This window comes from Crocodylus porosus, unplaced genomic scaffold (assembly GCF_001723895.1).
Source record: "Crocodylus porosus isolate Cpor-Errol unplaced genomic scaffold, CroPor_comp1, whole genome shotgun sequence".
Lineage (NCBI taxonomy): Eukaryota > Metazoa > Chordata > Crocodylia > Crocodylidae > Crocodylus > Crocodylus porosus.
In genome coordinates, this window is record NW_017728943.1 from 21,602,196 (window position 1) to 21,626,114 (window position 23,919).

The 23,919-nt window shown below is 44.8% G+C and overlaps 2 protein-coding genes across 4 annotated transcripts in view; one reads left to right on the plus strand and one right to left on the minus strand.

The window, feature by feature from the left end:
• The window catches only part of MLF2 (myeloid leukemia factor 2), a 5,718-nt gene extending 1,557 nt beyond the window's left edge, over positions 1–4,161 (plus strand). For 2 of the 3 annotated variants that reach the window (XM_019548911.1, XM_019548912.1), the window contains 5 exons: positions 1,377–1,430; positions 1,876–2,001; positions 2,335–2,494; positions 2,583–2,822; positions 3,570–4,161. In XM_019548911.1, the coding sequence (XP_019404456.1) occupies positions 1,377–1,430; positions 1,876–2,001; positions 2,335–2,494; positions 2,583–2,761 (519 nt within the window). In that variant the 3' untranslated portion in view covers positions 2,762–2,822; positions 3,570–4,161. The remainder of the gene's footprint in view (positions 1–1,376; positions 1,431–1,875; positions 2,002–2,334; positions 2,495–2,582; positions 2,823–3,569) is intronic. The other variant, XM_019548913.1, reaches the window with a different exon arrangement.
• On the minus strand, positions 3,570–13,529 carry LOC109319397 (transcription factor HES-4-like). The gene is made up of 4 exons (XM_019548914.1): positions 13,413–13,529; positions 6,419–6,514; positions 6,093–6,174; positions 3,570–5,663 (listed from the first exon to the last, which is right to left on the minus strand). The coding sequence occupies exons 1-4, from the start codon at positions 13,506–13,508 to the stop codon at positions 5,221–5,223; spliced, it is 717 nt and encodes a 238-aa protein (XP_019404459.1). The 5' UTR covers positions 13,509–13,529; the 3' UTR covers positions 3,570–5,220.
• Positions 13,530–23,919: the final 10,390 nt, after the last annotated feature.

Sequence of the window (23,919 nt, forward strand, 5' to 3'; positions counted from 1 at the left end):
AAGAGTCAAAGTATAATTCGAACCCTGCCAGCACGTAGCTTTATCCTGAAGTTGTACAGCCAGCAGAACTAAAAAGCAGCTACCTCTAAGTGAGGCTACCAGCTATCCAGTTGCAGTGATCACAGGAAGGACAAAAGACACCAGAGTCTTCCTTGGGGGAAGGCCTTTATTGGATGAGGGCCAGTGAGTCAGGAACTCAACTAGAATCCAGAATTAGTTCCTCTCTGTGCCTCTTCTTCACCTCCTACCCTTTGTTTGTCTATTCTGTTCTGGCTTACAGGCTTTTTGGAGTAGAGAATGTGTCTTCGTAAATGTTTATACTTGTAATATGGCCCTAATCTCAGCCATGACTCTGCTGAGGTACAGTACCACAAACAATAATAATTAGAAGTGGTATACTGATGTCCAGAAAGAGAAGACATGACCTTTGGAATTAGGATCTTGAGTGAGAGTCACAGGTACAGTGCACTATGTGAAGTTCAGAGTAGGGCTGTTTGTTAGGTTCCAAGGACAGGTGCCAAATCTGAATTGGGCATTGTAATCATGCAGTGAAATGACCTGGACGTTATTAAAGAGGAACAACAGAAATCTTTGCTCACAGTGGGCAGTGGCTGTCACAAAAAACAACAGAGTTTTAGCATACACAGTAATGAGATGGAAAATAATTTGGGTGCTGTTCTAGTGATCTGAGATAAATTGGTGAGACTCCCTTACCTGGAAGGCATTCCTTTCTGGCCACCTCTCTAAAAAGGATATAGCAGAAACAGGGATGGTTCTGGTTTCCAGTGATCTCTCTCTCAAGAGTCTCTACCATGTGAAGAGGTTGAGAAGATGGAGTGTTTATCTTAGAATAGTTTAGTCAAAAATAAAAAAAAGAGCACTTGGGGGGAAAAAAAATGGATGGGACAAGAAAAGCCAACAAGAGTACCTGAATCATGTACTCCTTTAATTCCTTTAATAACAGCCTGCTCAACTAAATTGGAGGGGAGCAAACCAAAGCTGATAAGTTAATGTTGTTATCATATTGCATCATGAATCTGTGGAACTGGCTGCCTCAGTTTACCCTAGGCTTTAAATTTTGCTAACACTTGATCTCAGTTGGATGCTTACAGGGAAATAGGAGCATCCATAAGGGGAGTGATAAAAGAGCCCCACTACACCTGGAAGGTCTGAGATCTTGGGAAGGAGGGACTGAGTGGGGTGCTCTCTACAGTCCTGAGATCTGGCCTGTTCTGTTGGGGTGGGAAGAAATCCCAAGTTTAGAGTAGTTGTTTCTGTGCATCTTACTTTGTTCATTCGTCTCTTCTTCCCCCTTGCCCTTCTGACCTGACTCTGTTCCTCCTTCCTACCTTCTCTCTACCCATTCCCTTCCTCAGGCAGGTGGTTTCATGGACATGTTTGGAATGATGAACGACATGATTGGGAACATGGTAAGAACCTTCTCTGAAACTTCTCTTGCATTAACAAGCACACACTGACATCACTTCTGCCATCCAGTGTCTCCTATTTTCCACCTCTCCCACCAGGGCTATTGCTGCTTCTATGACATTACCCCTACCTTAGCTGTAAATATGGCCTCAGCTACAACTTGGAACAGTGTAGGGAGTAACCTTCTTTTTGCAGAGCAGATGCAGAAATAGAAAGGTGGCATGGGGTGTGCCTTTCTTCTTCGGGGGGGGGGGATCAAAGAGGGATGCAGAGAGAAAGGATGGACCCCTCCTTTCAGAAAAACAAAGTTGACTTTAATGGGAGGATGTATTTGCCATGGGGTGGGCTCTCTCAGCATTATTTTGACCCCAGTAGACAAACCTAGGAAAAGCTGATATCTTTTATGTCTCTTGGTCTCTTTCCTTCTGCTTTCTCCACCTTTTACAGGAACATATGACAAGTGGTGCCAACTGTCAGACATTTACCTCCTCAACAGTTATCTCTTATTCCAACCTGGGTGATGGCCCCAAAGTCTATCAGGAGACCTCAGAGATGCGTTCTGCACCTGGTGGGGTGAGGAGACTTGTCTTTTCATACCCAATACCAGGCAGGGCACCAGGCAGTTGGTTTGGTCACTGCTTGACCCTGGCTGCCTGCAGCACTTCTTCACAGGCTTTGATTCATAGTTCTCAAAAGGACATGACTCAATGAGTTGTGTCCCAGGCCATGTGAGGAGTTTGTTTCTCCCTTGTTGACATGTCTGCCATTCTCAAAGCAGTAGAAAGAAGCTTGGTGGTGGTTGGGGGGGGCACACATCTAGGATGCCGCATGGAGGAATTGGAGGCTGCTAGAGGAGACTGGGAGGGTGAGGTGAGGATTTAATTCTGCACTGCTCTCCACTCTCAGATCCGTGAGACGAGACGAACTGTGCGGGACTCGGACAGTGGCCTAGAGCAAATGTCAATTGGGCACCACATTGGGGAGCGAGCACACATCATGCAGCGCTCAAGGAATCATCGTACAGGGGACCAGGAGGAGAGGCAAGACTACATAAACATGGATGAGAGTGAGTGCTGTCTATGCCCTGCTCACTAGACCTCCACATCCTAACTTGCCCTCCAATCTGAGTCAGCTGTTTCTCTTCCTCAATGTAGATGATGCAGCTGCATTTAATGATGAGTGGAGACGAGAGACATCCCGGTACCGGCCACAACGAGGGCTAGATTATCGACGTCATGAAGGCAGCAGTGGCCGCCGAACTGAAGGAACGCGTCTTGCTATCCAAGGTCCTGAGGATTCTCCATCCAGACAGTCCCGTCGGTATGACTGGTGAATCCAGAGCAGACTGTGTGGGGGTGCAGTATGATCACCCCCACATCTACCTATGCTTTCTTGTAAGTTTTATCTTTTTTCTCTGCCCACTGTGATTTTACCTCATCCCCTTGAATCTCATTTTCACAATCCCAAACAGGGGTGCTTTGAGGTGAGGGTTAAACAGATAAGGGGAGCATACTCTAAGGACCAGTAATAGGCTCCTTCTCCCTTCCCTCTGCTATTTTTGCATCCTATTTTTGCTAATCTCAAAATTTGAGTATATGGTTCCAAACTGCATGGGGATTGGTGAGATGACCCCATGTTTGGGGAAGGGTTTTGTGTGGACTATTAAGATGAAAAGGGAGGGAGACTGACAAAGATGCCTCCACCTACCACCCCCCCCCCCCCGGAAGTTCTTCCATGTGTGCCTCAGAATGGGTGGGATTTGTGGTCTTCCCCTAGTATTGTTCAACATGCAGCTGCAGATTTAAACAGTTCAGGGCAATGGAGAAGCAGGTTTTAGAAAGCTGAGTAGCTAGTGTTTGCAGATGCCACTCCATTAAATCTGGGAGATTCTCTGTAGGACCTGCACCTATTTTTATAAATGAACTGGATTTTGTGAGAGTTTGGGTTTCAAAGTGCTGGCTTCTGCCCTTCCAGTGGTCCAAAGAGGGTCTGCTGGAGTCTGGTTTAGAACTTGGCATGATTCATAAATTTGAATTTTAAATTGCAATGTTTTTGGTTGGTTGGGTTTCTGTTTGCGCTCTCCCTTTTCATACACCTCTAATTTGTGCTTTCTCTCTTTTCTCTTCTGCCACCTTCCCCAGGTACAGACAGTGAAACTGATGAAGCCCCTTCAAAGCACCGCTTGGACCCTTTTTGAATTTAATATTAAACTCCCCCATCCTCTTAAGAATTGAATAAAGCAACTAACCCTCTGCACTAGTCTCTTTGCCCAGTAGGGGTGTTGCTAGAGGCATGGGGATGTTGATGTTGTACAGTGGACACGTTTATAACCCTGCCTCAATTTCTCCTTTACTTTTTTCCAGTCTCCCTTTTGGCTCTATTACTTCTGCCAGTATTGGTGGGCACAAAGGGCCAGTACCATGGGTTTTTTTTTTTCATCCCGTCCAGTTCTTCTGTGCCTGGCTTTGGCCGGTTCTGGAACTGAAATGATTGTGAAGAAATTATCCTGGGTTCCTTGTTAGTCCCCTTAGTGAGAGGAAAGCCCACTTCCTCTGTTGCTCCCTGTTAAAGTATGGGGAGGGTGAAAGGATGTGCATATGGGAGGTAGAGCAGAACAAGAGCTGGACCAGTTTGTAACCCCTTGAACCCTCCTTCCAATCAATTCCCTCAGTTTTTTTAATTTCTGAAACTTGTAACTAGATGTCTACTGAATAAAGGAACAAAAGCTCTAAAGAAAATGGAGTTGGGTCATTTTTTTTGGCTTCTTTAATCTGTCCTGAGGGAACTGATTTGCCTGTTGCAGATCTGTTGCCCTAACAACCCTCTTCCCTCCAATAACACCTCCCTTCACTTTCTTGGCAAATAGATCTGAGAGAGAACCTTATGGATTTCTTTTGTTTTCCAATTCCCTTTCCTCCTAGTGCTAATTCAGAAACAATGCTCAATGACAAGATATAAATGTTTTAGGTGTTTTTGTTTTAACCCCCCCCCCGCCTTTTGCACTGCTGTACTTTCATGTGTAAATGAATACGTTTGGCTGGTCTTTATTATGGGTTTGCTATGATCAGCTGAGGAATCCTGGGGGGTACCTACATATCACAGGGGAAAAACTTCAGTTAATTTCCAACCATTTTTCTGCATCACGGGGTGGTGATATGGGAGAAAGATAGCTAGTCTCAATAACAAAAGGGCTACAAGGTGAATTATAAAAAATAGCACATCTAGGGACAAAGGCTGGAAGGGACCTCCTGGGATGTTAAAACCAGCCCTTGTTGTTGTAGATGCTGGGTCAGAGGATTCTTTCATAAATTTCCTTGGCACAGACTAAAGGTAGTAATACTTCAGGTTTTGCTGCTGCAGGATCTTACTGATACTGTTCAATATCTTCATGCTATTTAAACAATATCAGTGCTATGCTGACAGGGACTAAGCACTGGCCAAACGATAGCAGTCAGTGCATCACCTCAAAGCCTAGGGCTATGAAGTTCCTGCCCACTGAGTGCCCTGCTATGTGCTGGCTGTGGAAGGCAGGAAGACCCAGCCAATTGTTCATTAGATGCTGTCCTGTTCTAGAACATCTGTGGGAACAGCCAGTTGCAGCAGACCCTTACTATGTACCAACTTTCCATTAGTGGTAATAAGGTGCAGAACTGGGAGCAGGTATTCACAGTGCCCCAGACATGGTTGATTGGGGTAGATCCTCCTTTGCTTGAGAAGGTAGCTCCATGCACCCTCGCTTTCCATTTTGGCTTAATAAGTAGACCTGATGGGGACAGTCTTCCAGGTTGTGGTTCACCAAGGTCTCCACATCTGCAGTGTGGCAGGGGGGTTTATAAGAGTCTGGGAGAGTGATGGAGGAAGGGGTGGCTGTGACCCCAAAGCAGGACTTTCAGACATCTGTTCCCTGGGGCAGGACTGGGTTTCTAAAGCTGGCAAGGTCATAGTGGTTCCAGGAGGCAGCAAGGCAGGAGCAGTTACACAAAGGAAGGCTGAGGATTGGTGTAGATGTGGCTTAGTGGAAGGCAAATTAACCTCCTGGGGCTGCCAGATTTTGGGAGACTGGTCCGGAGCACCAGTGGATCTGACCTTGGATGCATCCTCCAGCTGACGCAAGATCTGAGACTTTATGTTTTGATTCAGTGAAGAGCCAACTGAGCTTAAGAAGTTGCTGACAGCAGTGAGGCAATGGCAGTAACCAGCAGCAAAATCTTGGCCATCCTTGGAAGCAGCTATGTCTGAGGAGAGAAGGGGAAGAAAGCGTCAGTATAAGAAAGAACTATGAAATTCTTTAGCTCCCCTTCCTAAGTAAGGGCCTCACCTCTGCTCCCATGCTTCCATGTATTACCAATTCAAATACCTTCTGCTCAGGAATAGAACGCCTACAGGAAATGGGCAGAAAGGCAGAGGCAGCAGCTTTACACGGGCATAACTGGTCGTAATGGAGTTACTAGCATACACCTGAGCTAAAGAGTGGGGATCTGGGTCCTCTCTGTGTGTCTATCTGGTAGTAAACCAAGTTCTGTCTGGATTCAACTTGTGGTTGACCATTCCCTAACCCAGTTATGAGGCTCAGACCCTCAAGATGTTAGGCATGCTCTGTCTCTCTAAGCCCCTGGCCCATGGCTTGAGGTAGGAGAGCATTAGGAGCCATAAAAATAATGTACCTGGTTTCTTCAGTCTCTGTAGTTGTTGTACAGTCATTTCCAGGATCTCTGCCTTCTCCAGCCGTGACAGGGCTCTAGCATCCTGGGGAAATGGATCAAAAAGGCAGAGGGGTCAATTAGAAAATTATCCTATACCGTTCAGACAGAAGGAGAAAAGCAGAGACTAGTGAATTTCAGGAAGGCAGTGTTGATCTCCTGCATGCCTTGGTAGTTTTGAAGCACCCCAATGGGTTGTCTCCAGTTCTAACAGTTTTGAGATACTGACAAAGAAGGTGAAATATGATTACTTTTTAGCCTCCCTTTCCCAGCCTAATGGCTGATTTCACCTGCTTCTCTGGATTCTGCTGAAGGAGTCTTCTCAACTGCTCCAGGCTGGCATTGATCCGAGCACGGCGACGCTTCTCAACCAGGGGCTTGATGGACTGTGGGAAAATTAAAAGATGTGAAGGCTAGAAAGAAAGACAGGCTAATTTTATCCCTAAATGGCAACTGGAAGAATTAAACCTAATATAATTTGCAGTTTTGCTAGGTCAATGCCTATCTGTATGATGACAGTCATTTTGGATAAATTACAATCAAAACAGGATACTAAATTTATTGAAGTTTACAGCTGAATTAAAATTAGAATATCCTTAATCCAAAATAAGAGCATCCATACACAGAATTGCACAAAAATAACAAATATGTGAATTACAACAAATTTAATTATTCCTGTTCCAGGGTGTGTGGGCAAAACTAAAAAGACTCGAAGTTGAATTGTTAAACATACAAAGGTATACACACAGGAATTTACACTGGTTTCATCCAACTAATTCAATTCAAGCAGCCCAATCCAATTTTTGTGTTTAGATTAAGATGGAGACTATTGAAAATTGTCTTGATTTTTATTCCTGCCTTTGTAAGGTGAATACCCACACAGATAAGAATGCTCAACATTGTGCACCATCAAAGATGGGCTGAGAAAAGTCCTGATCCACATTTCCAAGCAAAATCAGGAAAAATCACGTTTGATGTTCCTAAGATTTCTAAGGTGAAAATCAATCACATTTAAAAAAAAACTTTATTTGGGAGGCAAAGGTAGTCCTCCCAGACCACCTTAATCTATCAAAAAACAAGTACAAATGGGAACACCTATTTTACACTTCCTTGTCTGTTACTTTGAAAAAGGGCTTCTGATGGTGCTACAGTGATCTGCTTCACTGGCTTTTCTGCTCCTTGCAAAAGAAATAGGTCTGCAAGATAGATTAGAATGAGAAGAAAATGGATGCTTGGCATACAGATGTTAGGAAATCATTGGAAGCAGCATAGAGGAAGGGCGAGTACAAGATGAACATGCTGGCAGATTGAGATGGGCAAAATAATTGAAGACGAGCAAAGCAAATTCACTATGTGCACTGGAAAACTGGGGAAGCTGATAGCAATGTGTAGATAATAATTAGGAAATGTAGACAACTGATGAGGGAGCTATATATATGGAAAAAAGTATGGCTAGCAGAGTTAATGATAATAGGAATGTTTAAAGATATCCAGAACAAATTAAATTCTAGCTCATAGTTCAAGTGAGTATGGTAGGGTGATGCAGAAAAGACAAAAAGATTCAATACATACTTGTTGTATCTGAAAAGGAGTATGATGGCCATATCTAAACTAGAATTAGACCTAGGGGCCATACAATTAAATTATTAGAGAGCAGCTTTAAAACAAACATTAGGCAGTTCTTTTTCACACTCTGTGGAATTACCAGTAACGTGTGGAAGATATACAAGACAAAGCAGAGGCAGACAATTTAACCATGTTCAAAAGAGGGTACGAAGATTCATGCAGGATAGATCCACCAGTATTATGCATGATAGCTAGGGGTACAACTTCCATATTAGAAATTCCTTGCCGTCTGCATGCTGGAAGCTGAAAGGGAAGAGGGGCAGGGGATAGCTCAGCCTTGATAGGAAATCCAGCATAAATATTCTTCCCCTTACCATCTGGTCTGTGACACTGGGCATGTCTACATGAGACTTTGACTGCACAGCAGCTTATTACTACTGTGCAGTAGTGTTGTGTGGCAGGAAGCATGATGCGATGCTACTGCGCACTAAAAATGAGCTACTGCACAGTCAGCATCACCTAAAAGCAATTGGGCAATGCTACTGCACAGTAACTCTGGTTACTGCACAGTCATTTAATACCTGGTATACAAATACTAAATGACTGTGTAGTTGTTACTGCACAGTCAGCAGCTCATGTAGATGCAGGCACTAAGACACAGAATATTGGGTTAGATCAGTGATTCTCAACCAGGATGGCAAAAGATACTTTTAGGGGTGCCACTCAATATTACCACTGTTATGGATACATACATGGGCATGATTCACAAGAAAAACCCAGAGATTTCAAATAGGAATTCATAGTGTCAAAAATATTCTGACCTGTTGTGGGTTTTCTGAGTTCTTTGCAACAGAAGAAGTATTCTACTATTTTTCTGTAGACACAGAATGAGTGAAAGCTGAGAGCTGGCAATTTTTGAGGAGTGACTTGAGTCCAGTGAGGGAGTACCTTGGATCTAAAAAGGCTGAAGACCACTGGGCTAGATGGGCCTGTGGTTTGACTCAGTATGGCATCTCTTACATTCCTATTTTACAGTGAAACTAAATACTTTTTATCCTGTTAGTTATTAGGGAGAATGTCAAACATTAGCTATTAAACTTTTTATGTTGGTGGCTCTGGGTGACTTGCAGCCTAGAGTGTTCAAACAAATAACCAGGGAGCTCTCTGGACCATTAATGTTGATTTTTACCACATGTTGGGACACTGGAAAGGTTCCAGCGATCTAGAAAAAGCAAATTATTGTGCCTGTGTTTAATGAAGGGCAAAGGATATGGTCCAGTAATGACAGCTAGTTACTTTAACCTTAACCCAAGAAAAAATCATGGGAAGCTAATCAGTGAAGAAATAAATGATGGAAATAGCAATCTGCATAGCTTTATACAAAATCTTGTCAAAGAGGCCGGATATTGCTTCTTGATGAAACTGCAGGATTGGTCAACAAAGGTAGCTGCCTTACTGTAAGGCATCTGGCTTAACCGCACAACATTCTAATTTTGAAAAAATGCAATATACAGAATCAGTTTAACTTGTTTTATAAAATAGGATAACAACTAGTTGACTAACAGATCTCAAAGAAGTGGTAAAAAAGGAATCCTCTGTATGTGGAAGAAAACACAAAACTAATGCTGATGAAGCATGCAAATAACAAAAAAACTGATGGACTGGTAAACAATAATGGGAGACAGGCAAGTCACACAAACTGACCTGGACCATTTGCCAAGATGCACTTATTTGTATAGCCAGGAATACTCCCTTGGGTCCTGGTCCCTGTTCCCTCACTGTTAATTCATTTGCCATGAAGCAGCCATTGGATACACAACAGAAATAATCCTGGGAGCAGGGACTGGAATGCAAACTCCACCCTCTCAGGGACAATCCCTACCACTGAGCTGCAGAATCCCACTCCCGCTTGTGTTCTCTCTCTGGGCTCTATGGGTCTTAGGTTATTTTCTGAACACTAGCCCTGCTTCAACAGAAGAGGTGGAGTGTGCACTCCAGTGCTTCACTATAGCAAGGCTGTCACAACACTCTGGAAGGTGGGAGCTACAGGTCTGAAGGACCTAGATGCCCCATCTCCTGCTTCTAGTGCAAGTCCTCTAACCAGTAGGCTATTAAAAAGAAGGCAAGCAGTGGTGATTTAAAAGTAAAGTAGCTATGCCAGCCTTTTATGAGAGGCTTGGAGCACACTGACTGGATCGGGCCCTTCAGGGCACTAGGGTATTGTTCCAGTGAGTTTTTTGGACCCCAGAAGAGTGTACGTAGCAGGTAGGCACCTAACTGCTCTAGCCAGAGCAGCTCTGTGTGTGCAAAGAATCATCAACATGAGGGTGAAAAGGTGAAAAAAAAGGCACGGCAGGATGAAAAGAAAGGCACTCATTGAATTTTGGGTACTTCCATGGTTCAGCAGCTGTTAGCTGGTTTTCTTGGATCACATTTTGGATTTAAGCACCTAGAGTGCCTGTACATGAGGCAGGAGGCTGCTCCAACGCACTGTAATTACAGTGTGTTGGAGCAGTCTCCATTAATCAAATCTGCAGGAATATGGCAACTGCCACACTCCAGTCAGCCTCCACATCTCGTGTATCAGAGTCCCCGCGCTTCAAAATGGCAGCAGGGCACTTTAGATAAAGTTCCTTCCACAAGTTTGAGATAAAGCACACCAGCTGCTATTTTGAAGTGTGGGGATGCTGATACACAAGATGCTCCAGGCCCTCTAATTTCATAGATTTCATAGACATTAGGGCTGGAAGGGACCTCGGAAGATCGAGTCCAGCCCCCCCGCCCAAAGGGCAAGAAATCAGCTGAGGTCATAGGATCCTAGCAAGATAAGCATCCAATTTGCTCTTGAAGGTATTCAATGTAGGTGCTTGAACCACCTCTGCCTCTGACTCCAATGTCCACATCATTAATGAAGATGTTGAACAATATGGGTCCAAGGACAGAGCCTTGGGGGACCCCATTGATCACAGGGCACCATGATGATTGACTTCTGTCAACCACCACCCTCTGTGTCCAACCATGGAGCCAGTTCCCCAGCCAGCAGATCGTGGTGGACCCAAGGCCACAATTGGCCAGTTTCGCCAAGAGGTGATCAAATTAAAGTGCCCCACCCCCACAGCATGTGTAAAAACTTCCCTTAGGGCGATGTTACTAGTCTGCAAACATATAAAGGAAGGAAGAACAGCCTAGTGCAAACACATCAGGGAAGAACTATGCCAGCTCAACGAAAATGAGGGCAAAAGAACAAATGGATATAAATTGACTGTGAATAAATATAGGCCGGAAATTAGAAGATTCTAATTCTGGAATCTTGTGTTTCTGGAACAGCCTTGCAGTAGGATGAATGGGAGCAAAACTCCTCACCACTTTTAAGATGAAACTTGATATGCTGATGAAAGGGAATATATGACATAGTCCTCTTTGTGAAAGCAGAGATTTGATGACACAAGAGGTCTCTTCCATTCTGGTGTTCCTATCAGTTTATATCCATTTTACCCAGTGTCCTGTCTCTGACTGTGGCCAGTATTAGATTCTTCAGGGACAGGTGCAGAAAACCCTGCAGGGATCCCACAGGAAATTACTCTTTCACACATGCAGGGATGGGAGTGGTCTGTGCCCAAGAAGAGGAGCCCAAGGTTGCAGCCTTTTTCACAGCTGCCTGTCTTCAGGTTTCATTATTTGCTATTATCACTCTGGAGATCGTTGTTATCCTTACCAGTATATGATCCTTCTGAATCAAGCTGAGATATTCAGTGTAGTGAAATCTGGTAGTGAGTTCAACAGTTTAAGTGGACTTTATGTGAAAAGCTATCTGCTCTAAATAGGCTCCCTTTCCACTCCAGTGAATGGTTCCACCCCTACCTGGGACTGCTGCAGGAAGAAGATGAAAACTGGTCACCACCTTGCCTCCCCACATTGGAGTAGGGGAGAAAGAAGCCTGGTTCTGGAGGAGTAAAGCAGCAGGTCCTGCTTCCTTGGGGAGGAGGAAGGGAGATTGCAATGCTGCAGCTGGCAAAGCAAACAAAACCCTGGCTTGCATCTATTAATGCATCTCAAGCAAGACCCAGGAAGTCATCCTCCCACTGTACTCAGCCGTAGCAAGGCTGCAGCTGGAGTACTGCATCCAGTCCTGGGCTCTGCACTTTAGGAAGGACGTGGAGAAGCTTGAGAGAGTCCAGAGGAGAGCCATGTGCATGATCAGAGGACAAGAGAACAAGTCTTTTGAGGAAAGGCTGAGAGACATGGGACTCTTCAGCCTGGAGAAGCATAGGTTCAAGGGGGACTTGGTGGCAGCCTATAAGTACATAAGGGGCATGCACCAGGAACTAGGATTACACCTGTTCACCAGGGCAACCCAAGGGATGACAAGGTCCAATGGTCACAAACTCTGGGAAGACTGTTTTAGGCTAGACATAAGAAAAAACTTTTTTACTGTCCAAGTCCCCAAAGTCTAGAATAGACTCCCCACTTAAAGTGGTGCAAGCACCTATTCTAGACACCTTTAAGATACACTTGGATGCTTATCTTGCTGGGATCACTTGAAACCAGCAGACTTCCGGGCACTTGGGCAGGGGGCTGGAACAGATGATCTGCACGGTCCCTTCCAGCCCTAATGTCTATGAAATCTATGAAATGCTGGTGGCTCAAGAACCAGTAGAGGGCACATGTGGAGCTGCTGAGAGCGCTGGAGTCTTCCAGCTGGGAGCTGAGTGATGAGAAGTAGTGGGGAAGGGGAAGAAGAGTCCTGCAGTCAGAAACAGGGATTCAAAGGCAGGGATTTGGCAGTAACAGAGTGCCTGAATGTATGTGTTATAATGAAAACTGGCACTAACCACAGTTTCTGACAAGGCCTGGTTGGATACATGGAACCATCCTGACCAGTCTTCCTGCCTCCTACCCTTCCCTTTTGAAGGCAGCCTGTATGGTACACTGACACCTGAGGAAAACACCCCAGTCCTCCCTAGCTTGGCTTCAGCCATTGACATGAGGGGAGCCAAGGCCCAGATTCCCTTGCAGTCAGTACTGGTACAGGATGAACGGTACAGGCAGCCAAGGAGAACCCCCAGTTTGAAGTGTATTTGTCATGAGGACCGGGCTTTCATGTACGGGCACCTTCAGGTTCCTTGCAGGCAGGGTCAGGCCATACTCACGGTGAAATGAAAATGAAATCTGTGCTGGGGCTGTTGGTCACAGTGCAACTCCATAGCTTTCTTTAGCTTTAAATTTCTCTAGTGACAAAAGCAACCCTTTCTAGTGTCAGTAGATGGGGGGCTCACTGAGTCAAAGCACAGGCTGCAGTCACCAGGGATGCAGGGGCATGGACACAGCAGCACAGGGGGATCCAAGCACCAGAATGACTGATCGGCAGATCTGCGCAGCCACTGCTAGGTGCCACCCGTCCAGGGGAGCCCTCGGGCAAGCTGCTTTCTCAGGGGCAGAGACAAACCCACACCACTGGCTGTGGAGTCAGACCGAGTGGGGATGCGGCTTCGCTGCCTGGCATCCAGGCGGGAGCAGGGTGAGCTCCTGGGTGAAAGCACACGTGAGTGGATTGTAACTCGCCTTCCTTAGATGCGGCTTCATCTGGCTCTCGAGTTTTAAATCAAAGCAGTTAAGCGCCTTTGATTTTCTAAGGCAGACACGGGACTTGCGCGGGGGCAGGGAAGGCCCGCTCCAAGGCCGCTGCGCTCCGGATCAGTCCCACCCGGCCCCTCTTACCTTTCTGTAGAGGCTGGGGGCGGGCCTGGCGCCCTGCGCTGCCCGGCGCGGCGTGGGCACAGCGCCCCGCTCCCCGCGGCTCGGGGCCACGTCCATGCTGCCCGGCGCGGGCTGGGCACTGCCCGCGGGCCGCCGGGGACGCTCCTCCCCGGCCGAAGGCCCTCCGGGGCGGGGAGGGGGGGTGCGCCCCGGCCTCCTCCCACCTCGCCCCCCCGCCAGCCCTCCGGCCCTTTTCACCCCCCAGCACGCCCTGCAGAGGGGGCAAACCTCCCAGACCCAGCGAGGGCCGCCCTTGCGGTAGCCAACCCTCCAGCACTGCCCTGGGGCCTCCAGGCATTAGAGAGAAATCTCCGGGAGACTGCTGAGAGCCACCCGGGAGATGTGTGAGAGCACATTCATTACAAGAAATATTAAATGTTGAATCCCATGTATGCAGTAGGCCAGGGGGTGTTTTAAACGTAATGGTAATGTGCATTTGTCTTCCTGACGTAAAGTCTATGCACCATCATCCACAAGTGATATATGCAGGCATGTGGGCAGACTGGCGCTGTGTCGCAGGCGCGTTGGCGTTCCGGAAAGTTTCCGGAATAGATTCAGAGCTGGCAGCCCTAGCCAACATGTTGGTGACCCTGGAGGGAAGACACTTTGGAAGACATGTGGGAGAATCCCTTTGGGACAGCTCACCCCACTCCCCCCTTTGTTTGTTGTGAGGATCCCTGTGCAGAAGAGGTAGCCTGGATTTTAAGGGATCATGAGGTAGGACTTCCACTCTGCCCTTTTGGTTCAGGTTCTGGTACCCCATCAGCCTCCAAGCTGCAAACAAGCTGGTTGCCCCTCTTGCATCTGCCTGAGCCTGCCCTTCATAGAAGTGGTTCTCAAACTTTTTTCTACCAGGACCCACTTATAAACATCAATGGCCAGTCTTGACACAGTGCCCTCCACCCCCAGGTCCCAGCCCCCCAGTGTGTGGGGGAGGGGGAGGGCATGGGTGTCCCCAAGCAGCCCCTTGCAGGCTGGAACTCTGCCAGTCTCCAAGGGAAAAGTCACAGTTTCCCACATTTTTCTCCTTTAAAGGAGGATCCATTTTTAAAGTTTGTTCACAACCCTTCCGTATGTTCTTACAACCCACTTTTGGGTAGCAACCCACAGGCTGAGACATGCTGTTCCAGAGGATGTTTCCCCATGTAGATGTCACTTGGCCCCTTTGTTTTGAGGGAAGCCGTCTCTGGGGCTGATCTAAATCTAAATGGCACGTTGGTCGATCCAGATACCCTCTTAATACATGGACAGATTATTTAGCTGGAAGGACTGGAAGTGAAGGGAAGAACAAGGCAGTTTCATTTGAAGAGGACCAGGTTGGGAAGAGAGTTTCTCCTTTCCCCACAAAGCTGGGAAGGAAGTGGCTTGCTCAGGAGAAGGCTCTCACACATACCCTAATGTGGATTGAGGCTGGGAGGGGGAAGGAAGAATTTCCCTGCTTCAGTTTAGTGTTGAGGAACTTGAACTCCAAACCAGAAAGAAAGGGAGTGATGATGCATTCAGGTCCTGTGCACCCATAGCCAGTCCCTATCAAATCTGATGCAGAGAGAAATTTCCCCACCCTCCTTGGCCATCATAATTCAAAACAACCTTGATAAGCTGTCTCCCTTATCTGGATCCCCTGAACCCTCCTCCACTGTTTTCCCCACATGCATTCAACCCATCCTGCTTCTTTCCAACCCCCCTGTGGTGCTGGAGACTGATTTCAAAGCACTTGGCTAATGGCTGGTAACATCCCACCTCTGGGGGGGGCGTGGCTGTAATTTGGCTGTAATTGGCAGCAGAAGCCAACACAAGTGTTTATGCTGTGCAGGAAGCTTTGACAGAGCCTCTCGCCACAGTCTCAGCCCCTCAGAGTGCACAGGAAGAGTCAGTGGCAGTCAGTAGTGGGGGAGTTGGGGAGGGCAACCTCTGAAGGACATAGCACCCTCCCAAGTGAGGAGGTTAGCTCTAGCTAGGACTGTAGCACAAAGCAGGGTTGTTGTATGGAAGGAAATGACTGATAGCTCCAAGATTCAGTGAGCTCATGCTGGACAGCTGAAAGTGAGATTTTTCCAGGCGCTCTCTCCCAGTTTGTGCACTTCTCCCTTGTTTAACTACATTTGTGATGGTTAAACAAAATGGGCTGGCAATAAGCTGCTGTTCAGGAGGCTTTAAATTTATAGTGTTTGTGCAGCCTTTCTGCTTGCATAGGACAAGCTTCTAGGAGTCCTGCTTCCCAATCCCCTTTCCCCTGCCCTACTGGACCCCACACCTTTTCCAGAACTCAAAGCACAATCCTGGCATCCAATATCCAGTTCCTCCTGCTGTGTACATGGACCTTTTCTTGTCCATCTGCTTTCCTTTGGGAAAGAACAGGGTTAAAAACAACAGCACTTATTTAGCTCTTGCTATATTCAAAGTGATTTGCAAAAGTTAACTAATTAATTAATCTTCACATTCTCCCTGACTGTAAGATTCAAAGTCACGGCTGGATTGAGCAAAAAAATAAAAAGCCTGGAGTCTGGGTGAAGGGCAGACGGAAACCTATGATCCTGTCTGTTAACTGAAGTCAGGGAATAATATTTCCAGCAATATTTTCATTCTGCAATGAACATATTTTATTCATTTTTCAGTTTTAAGTGAAACAAGGAGTTTAAGTTATTTCTTCTTCCCATTTATGTTGGGAAATATATACTTCTGAAATGTCTTATAATTTATACCCACCAAAATAAATACAACAGAAGACATTCTGAAAAATTTAAAATTTCCCCATAACCTGAAAAACATTAAAAGAATGTTGCTCTAAGCTCTTCTAGGTCACAAAGCAGCCATTCCTGGGGAAAGCACATCAGATCAGAGGCAGACAATCAAGGAAACCAGGGTACCACTGACTCTTGGCAAAGAGCCATTTCATGATAGCTAACCCAGAAAAGAACAGACCTAGCTCAGGGTATTTCTACACAGCAAAATTAAGGTGTGAGTGTAGTACAGGAAGGCACACTACCTGTAGGCTAAGTAGCTGGCATAAGAATAATGAAGACTTGTAAACACAAGACACCAGCATGAGACAGCAAAGAGTACATCTCTAGGGTCCTGATCGGGCTTTTACCTTGGTTGCTGGCTTCTCTGTTGACACCAATGCTGTCATGTCTTTCCTGTTTCTATTACCAATCCTAGCCTGAACATGCTTATGCCTACCCCTGGTCTGGTCACTCCATTTTGCTGTGCAGATGTAAAGGATACGAGTAGTATCATATAGAAAATAATCAGAGTCAAGGGTGGAAAGGACCTCAAAAGTCATCTAGTCTAATCTCAGCAGAGATGAAGGATGCACTATATCTAAACATCCTAGACAAATGTCCACCAGTCTCTTAAAACACCCAGGGAAGGAGATCCCAGTTTTCCTACACTGTTTGTTACACTTTCCTCCAGTTATTACAGTTAGGAAGTCTTTCCTGAGGTGTGCTCTAAGTATGCTTTGCTGCAGTTTAAATCAGAATGGCACTTTCTGTATTGAATTGAGGAAGGAGTGCAGAGCTAAACCTAAGTCCTGGACTATGAAGCAAGGATTTCAGTTTAAGGATCCAAGGCATCTAAGATCCTTAAGCCTGAGGCTTGCAATATCAGTTAACTAAAGAGAGTGAAATCAAGTGGGGAGGAGGGACTGGCAGTTCTGCATAGGTGAACTTTGTAGTAATGCCTTTCACTTCTGTGCCTCACTTCCTTTTTACAGGAGTAGTTGTGCCCACCCTGTGAGGGCTTGTGAAAGTCAATGTCATATTTGATTATCATGCAGGACAAATGTCCTTCAGCTCTCCTTAGATGTGCCACAGCTCCTTTTCTATTACAGGGACCCATATCAAAAGCCTAGAGTGGGTGTGAAATGGTCTGACTCTCTTTCCTATTGGATCTCAGCAACTTCTTAGCACTTGGGTTCTGTCCCGCTGATCCTCTTTATTAGGGCTCCGATTTCCCTGTCTCTCTTGGAATCACCTCCCAATGGCTTCACCTGGGTTCTTCTTTCAAAGGGCATGAGGTGCCACAGGTATTTGACAGGTGATCAGAGGAAACCTGGTATCATGCCCCCATTAACACCTCAAGACCTTTGTCATCCCTTTACTTGGTCCAGACTTGCTCCTCCTCAGTCTCCTCTTCTCAGAGGGTGGGGGGATTTTATACATAGGAGCATTATCATTTTCCTTTGCAAGAAAACTGACTCTCACCTAGAAAATTCCAACATGCAGAACCCTGTGACCTTCCACAGCTGAAACAGACCCAAGGGGTGGGAAACTTCTGGGAAGAAAGGACTAAAAGTAATTGAGATACAAGATGGGAATATATTCAAAGCCATTCAGTACCTTTTCATGGAAAACAGACTTTATCAGAATGACTCAAGATTGTTGATGAGTTTAAGTCAATGTCATTTACTTGAGCTTTTGCAAGGCTTTGTAAACCATGGTGCTGATTAAAATTTACCATAATGCAGCATCAATGTGACACATATTAAGTGGATTATATTCTGGCTTACTGAAAGGTCTCAAAACATATTTTTTAATAAGGAATAACCATGGAATGAGGGATAGTTTGGTGGATTCCTACTGGGATTGCATCTTGGCTCAATTTCTAGTTGATATTTCTAGCCACATTTGAAAGAAAATAATAAATCATTACTGATCAAGCTTGCAGATGCTTGTAGCAAACTTATCGGCATTAATTTTGGGTGATTTGGTCCAAGAGTTCTAGGGATGCCTGGGGGAAAAGGGCTTGCTCTTATTTTTTTATTGTCCTCTACTCTTTGTGCACACAGCCTTTGTTCAAACTATGGTACTAATCTTCACCAAACTGGGCACATCTACATGTGAAATACAATGCAATAAACTCCAGCATATATCACACTGGAGTTTATTGCTCCCAGGCACCATGTTTGCATGTGTACCCAGGACTGCAGCACGTTGATCTGGGTCAGAGCAGCCCCAGCTGGTAAGAGGACTGCGGGAGTCAGCCTGCTAGCCTGAGCTGCTCTGACCCGGCTTATCATGATGCAGAGGGGTTGGCTTGGGCACAAGGTTACTCCAGTACAGGGCTAGCCTGAAGCATCTTTGTGCCCCAGCCAGCCCTATCAGCATCTACACATGTTGCTGTGCACTAAAGAACACCACTGTAGGATAGAACTTGTGTTTACAAGCACTAATCTACAGCAGAGTTCATTAGTTTACTGACCCTAATAGGGCTTCACATGTTGACGCTGAGACTTTACTGTGTAGCTAATTGTTCAGTTCTCAGGTAATTGCCTTGTGTAGATGCACCCACTGAGGCTGGATCTGAGCTTCAGCCAGGCTTGCTGAAATCCTGTAAAGAGATGGGTTGCTTCCCATATCTCTAGAGAGAAAAGTACTAAGTCCACTTCCTCCATGCCAGTCCTCCAATAAGGTACTGTTCTGCCAACACTGCTGAACATTCAGAGCAGTGGTCTCAGAGGATGAACCTTCAACAAGATTTTAGCAAAGCTGTATCTAGGAAACCCAGGTCTTGACCAGCAATATGGTCACCAAACCAGATTTTCAAAGAGGAGGAATGGAAGAACTAAAGTATGGACTCTGAAAGGACAAAACATAGAGCAACGTAGAGAAGAGGTAAGAGAGCAAAAATAACTTAGCTATACAAATCATACGGCTGGAGAATGGATGTAATATGAAAAATTAACAAAAAACTAGATATTATAATCAGTCGGGAAAGATATAAAGCTAGTAAAAGGAAGCCCAAAAAGCTAATGAATGGGGAGAATGACATGACATTTTAAAAGTGGCAGGAGGAGGAAAAAACAATATATAAAAAGAAAGCATTGAGAAAGGGGGCAGGTTTATATATAACAGTATGTCGCCATAGCAATGAGCTACGCAGGGGTGGGCAAAATGTGTCCCGCGAGCCAGATGCAGCCCACCAGGCCATTCTACCCATTCCATGGGGCCCCTAAAAAGTTCAGAAAATTAATATCTATCTGCCTCTGGCTGCCTGTCATGTGGCCCTCGATGGCTTGCCAAAACTCAGCAAACAGCCCTCCACGCAAAATAATTGACCACCCCTGCGCTACAGTGACGCAGCATCCATAGGCATCTACACATGACCAGCAGCTACGTCACCGTAGCAACGTGCTCTGCCAGTATAGCATGCTACTGCGGCGAAGTAGCTGCTAAAAATAACTGTGCATCATGCATACAGCACAGCATGGGCTGGTTACTTCCAAAAGGAAGTACTAAATCACAGCACAGTAACAATATCATCATAGCAGCACGTGTAGATGTGCTCATTGTATGTGGAATGCAGCATCAATAGAAGATAAAGCTGGAACCATCCTCACTAAAGGAAAGGACACCAAGAACCAGTAAGACCATTTTGAAGAACTAACTGTAGAAAATTAAAGAGAAATAATGGATTTAACAGAGAAAGTTAAGGGACCAGAACCAGAAATAACAAGGGAAGTAGTATAGTTGTAGAAAAAATTAAATATGGTAAAAGGTGTGATCCATCAGAAATTTCTATAGAGATGATTAAAGTGATGTGGGAAGAAGGAATCAAGTGGATCTGGCAACTGCTGAAGCAAGTTGGATACGATGAATGAATCCTAAGGGACGTGGGAAGAAAGTATAATAGTAGCCATGCATAAGTACAAAGGTGGTGTGCTAAGTTGTGGACACTACAGAGAATAAAGCTTGAAGAGCATGTGAAAGGATCATGGATAAAGAAAAGAATTTGTACAGGGTAACGAAATTACAGATGCAGTATTTAAGATGAGACAAAAGCAAGAAACATTTAGAGAGGGGAACAAGAAACTGAATTACTTACTTGTGAACCTGGAGAAGGCATTCTGTTCACTGAGAGGTAATGTATGTATCCTGCATAAATAGGGATCTTTGAAGGATTGTGAGTGTTGAAGAAGCAATGTACAGAGACAAGAACAGCAGGGTGAATGACAGAAGAGTTTGACATTGTGGCAGGGTTCAACCAAGGTTCAACAGTGAGCATGCTCCTGGTTAACAATGAATGTGCAGAGTGAAGAGGCACATATAGGCCTCCCGCATACATCATGATCATCTGCAAAAATATTGTAACAGGACAGACAGAAGAGAAAGGGCAGGAAAAGTATATAAATGAGCAGAAAATTTTTTAAAAAGTTGCCCTAAAAATAAATACCAGATGAACAGCAGTAATGGTAAATTGCCAAGATGGCTGGAAGACATAGTAGTGAAATACAGGAAAAGGTATGCCCTAAACAAAGCATGGATGCTCAAGTACTTTAGATCTGCATACTATAATGAAGGCAGCTAGGAAACAGAAGAAAGAAAGGCAGTTCAAACAGGGAGGAATAAATGGAAAACAGTTTTAGGTATTGTAAAAAAAGATATTGGGCAAACTGAAGACAAAGATCTGTCAGTGGTGACATGGGTGTCACTGCATGGAGCAGATACTCGGACAACAAAAAGGAAGGATGAAAGGGCACTGGAGCAACTTGAGATAAGAATACCAAGGTGGATATTGAATATTTCATTGAGTGATGCAGAAATGACAACAGTAGGAAATGACTTTGTGTGAGGAGCACTGCTAAGAAAGCCAAGGAAGCTAGAATGTGATGACTAGAGCATAGCCTGTATAATGAAGGAGAAAGTACAGGGCGTGATAGAATTGAAAACTGAAGGAAAAGGAAAAAATGAAAATGGGAAGGCCAAGGTTGAGATGAAAGGACATTGTGAAGAAAGACACAAATGAACTAGAGATATGAACACAGATCTGAGCAAGATTAAGATCTGAAACAAGAGCAGTGCTGGAATGATTTCTGGAGGGTGTTCAGAAAGCAAACAGAGAAGTAAGGCCTATATTTTTGGTTTCTAGATGTACAAGTTTATATTTGGCTATATTAAAATGTTAATTTGCACTCATTTAAACCAGTGGTACCAATCACAAATGGATTATTAATCTGTCTCCTAATCTTTGTTTTGTCTGCAAATGTTAATAAGGAATGTTTTTATGTCAGTGGTGCTCAATCATTTGGTCCTGTGGATCAAATGAGTAGCACAGGGCTGTTCCACTGGCTGGATTGGGCCTGTATTCCCTCCGCTCAGCCCTGCGCTGCCAGACTAGGCCCATGCTACCTGGATTGGGCCCTCGCTGCCTCCATTTGGTCTTGTGCTGCCTGGATCAGGTCCATGCCACCTCCACTGGACTCTATGCCATCTGGATTGGGCCTGTGCCACCTCCATAGGGTCCATACTATGTCCACTCAGCCCAACAGGTTCTATCTATTATGCAGGATTACTCTCATCTGGCCCGTGGGGCTCCCCACAGGTCTGGAAAACTGGCAGCAGGGAAACAGTAATTAATGCTGCCACTGCTTCCCTGCCTCTCACCCCCTGCCCAACTTCTGGATCTGTGGGAAACCCTTCAGGCTAGACAGAGTGGCTCTGCAAGCTGGATCTGGCCCATGGGCTGAGGCTAACCACCCCATAGATCTAGGTTTACTTCTCAGTCACGGATCAAGGCTATGGGCAAACATACTTTTTAACCACTTTAAAAGGGGAGGGGAAGCTGCTGCTAGGCAACATGCATCCATTGTTACCTCTGCATGCTCCTATAGCAATACACAAGCTAAATCATAACACTGGATGGAACAGGACTAGAATTGTTAGGTCTGTCTACACTCAGTAGTAGATATTGAATAACATATAGCTAAGAACTGATCCCTGTGAGATGATATTAGAAATATACCTGCTTAATAATGATTCCTCATTTTCAGTTTAAGAACTATCCATTTAGCCAGCATTCAATCCATTTACTGTATGCCATATTGAATTGATGTCCATCTAGGTTCTCACTCAAAATACTGTGCGGTACTAAGTCAAATACTCTATCAATCTATTGTATTAAGAGTAACCTTTGTATGTCAAACATGTAATCTCAGGGGAAAAAAACAGAGATCAATATCTTATGAACTTAGGTCGATTGACATTCAGTGCCTTAATTAATCAAGTCTCATATACAATGTTCCTTTATTATGTCTGAGATCAGTCAGGCTGACAGGCCTATTGGTTGTTCCATCTTCCCCTTCTGAGGCTTATTGAAAATAAAGATTAATAGTCTAGAGACCTCCTTGCCAGCTCTTTAAGAAGTCCTCACTGCAAACTACCCAAATGTACTGATTTCAAAGTGTCTAGCTTTAGTGGCTGCTGTTTAATTATCGTTCATATTTATTGAAAGTATTTCATCCTGAGAATCAGACATCATCATCAGTCCCCAATCTTCAGTACCAAACAAACATTTACTGACTGCACCTTCCTTTTCTGAAAGTGACTTTGTTAGAATTCCTTGTTCCCACCATACTTAGAAAAGAAAAAGGAAACCTCCTTTCTCCAAATTCTGCTGACCATAGATTTCCTTGTTTTTTTTGGCTTCTCTTATAAAAAAAAGAGAAGTTGCTACATTATGATTTATATGGTTTACAATCTGATTTCCCTTTCTTCCTTCTCAGTGGCTTCTACTTTCAAGGGGGTGGGGAGGATTTAAACTAAGATGGACTTTTCTCAATTTTGGTTCATCACCTGAGTAAATATCATTCTCTAGGCATGTCAGCCTCTTGGTAAAGATGTATACTCTAGCATAGCCAAGAGTGAATACCAGCAGAAAGCTGTCCCACAACTCTTCTCATTCCAACTTCCTCATTACCCTCTCTGCCATGTTGCTCCAACTAGTTCCTATACAGGGAATGTAGTTGGAGCATACATCAACTGGATATATGCTGACAAATGCTGGATTTCAGACCTGTGGAATTCAGCATGAACAATGGTAATTCTTTTAGTAGTTTATCTTCATTATATCCCATCTCCCATATTGAATCAGTCATAGTGGCTACTGCCAGCTTCTGAAAGGCTTCGTTACCTAACTTTCAGAGTCCTGGAAATGCATATAGCATCAATTAGCCCTAAATCTACAACAACTATTTTTTTTTGACAGCTGATACACTGAAGCTCATCTGTAAGTTATGGATTAAATGCAGAAACCTCTTGCTAAAATCTTACAACCTATTATGCAGCAGGTCAGCTAAATGGTGGCAACTTAGCCTGCACTTCCCATCAATTATTAACTCTTCCTTTTCCTAATTTTATGAAGTCTGGCTGTTGAATCCCTGAAAGAAGGTGTTCTGGTCTCCATTCTCAACTACATATTCAAGAACTCTGGTCATTCTACAGCCTTGAATGAGTCACTAATTAGAACCTCTCTCCTGTTAGGGCACAGAAAGAGAGAGGCGATTCCTCACCCCAGGCCATGACGGCATACCAGCTGGACCCCTCATTCCATCTCCACCAAAAGGTGAGGGGCAGGGAATCCCTGAGAACATAAGGTTATGTCAGATTTCAAAGATCTGCATGAAACTTCCTGCCCACATACTGAAACACCATCACAGATGGAAGTGTTCATAGATCTATCTTTATTGTTT

Excerpts from the sequence above, each read along its gene's own strand:
- LOC109319397 (XM_019548914.1), bottom strand. The coding sequence starts at position 13,508 with ATGGACGTGGCCCCGAGCCGCGGGGAGCGGGGCGCTGTGCCCACGCCG. Across the intron at positions 6,515-13,412 it reads CCCCCAGCCTCTACAGAAAG|TCCATCAAGCCCCTGGTTGA; the intron begins GTAAGAGGGGCC and ends ATTTTCCCACAG. Across the intron at positions 6,175-6,418 it reads AGCAGAATCCAGAGAAGCAG|GATGCTAGAGCCCTGTCACG; the intron begins GTGAAATCAGCC and ends CCATTTCCCCAG.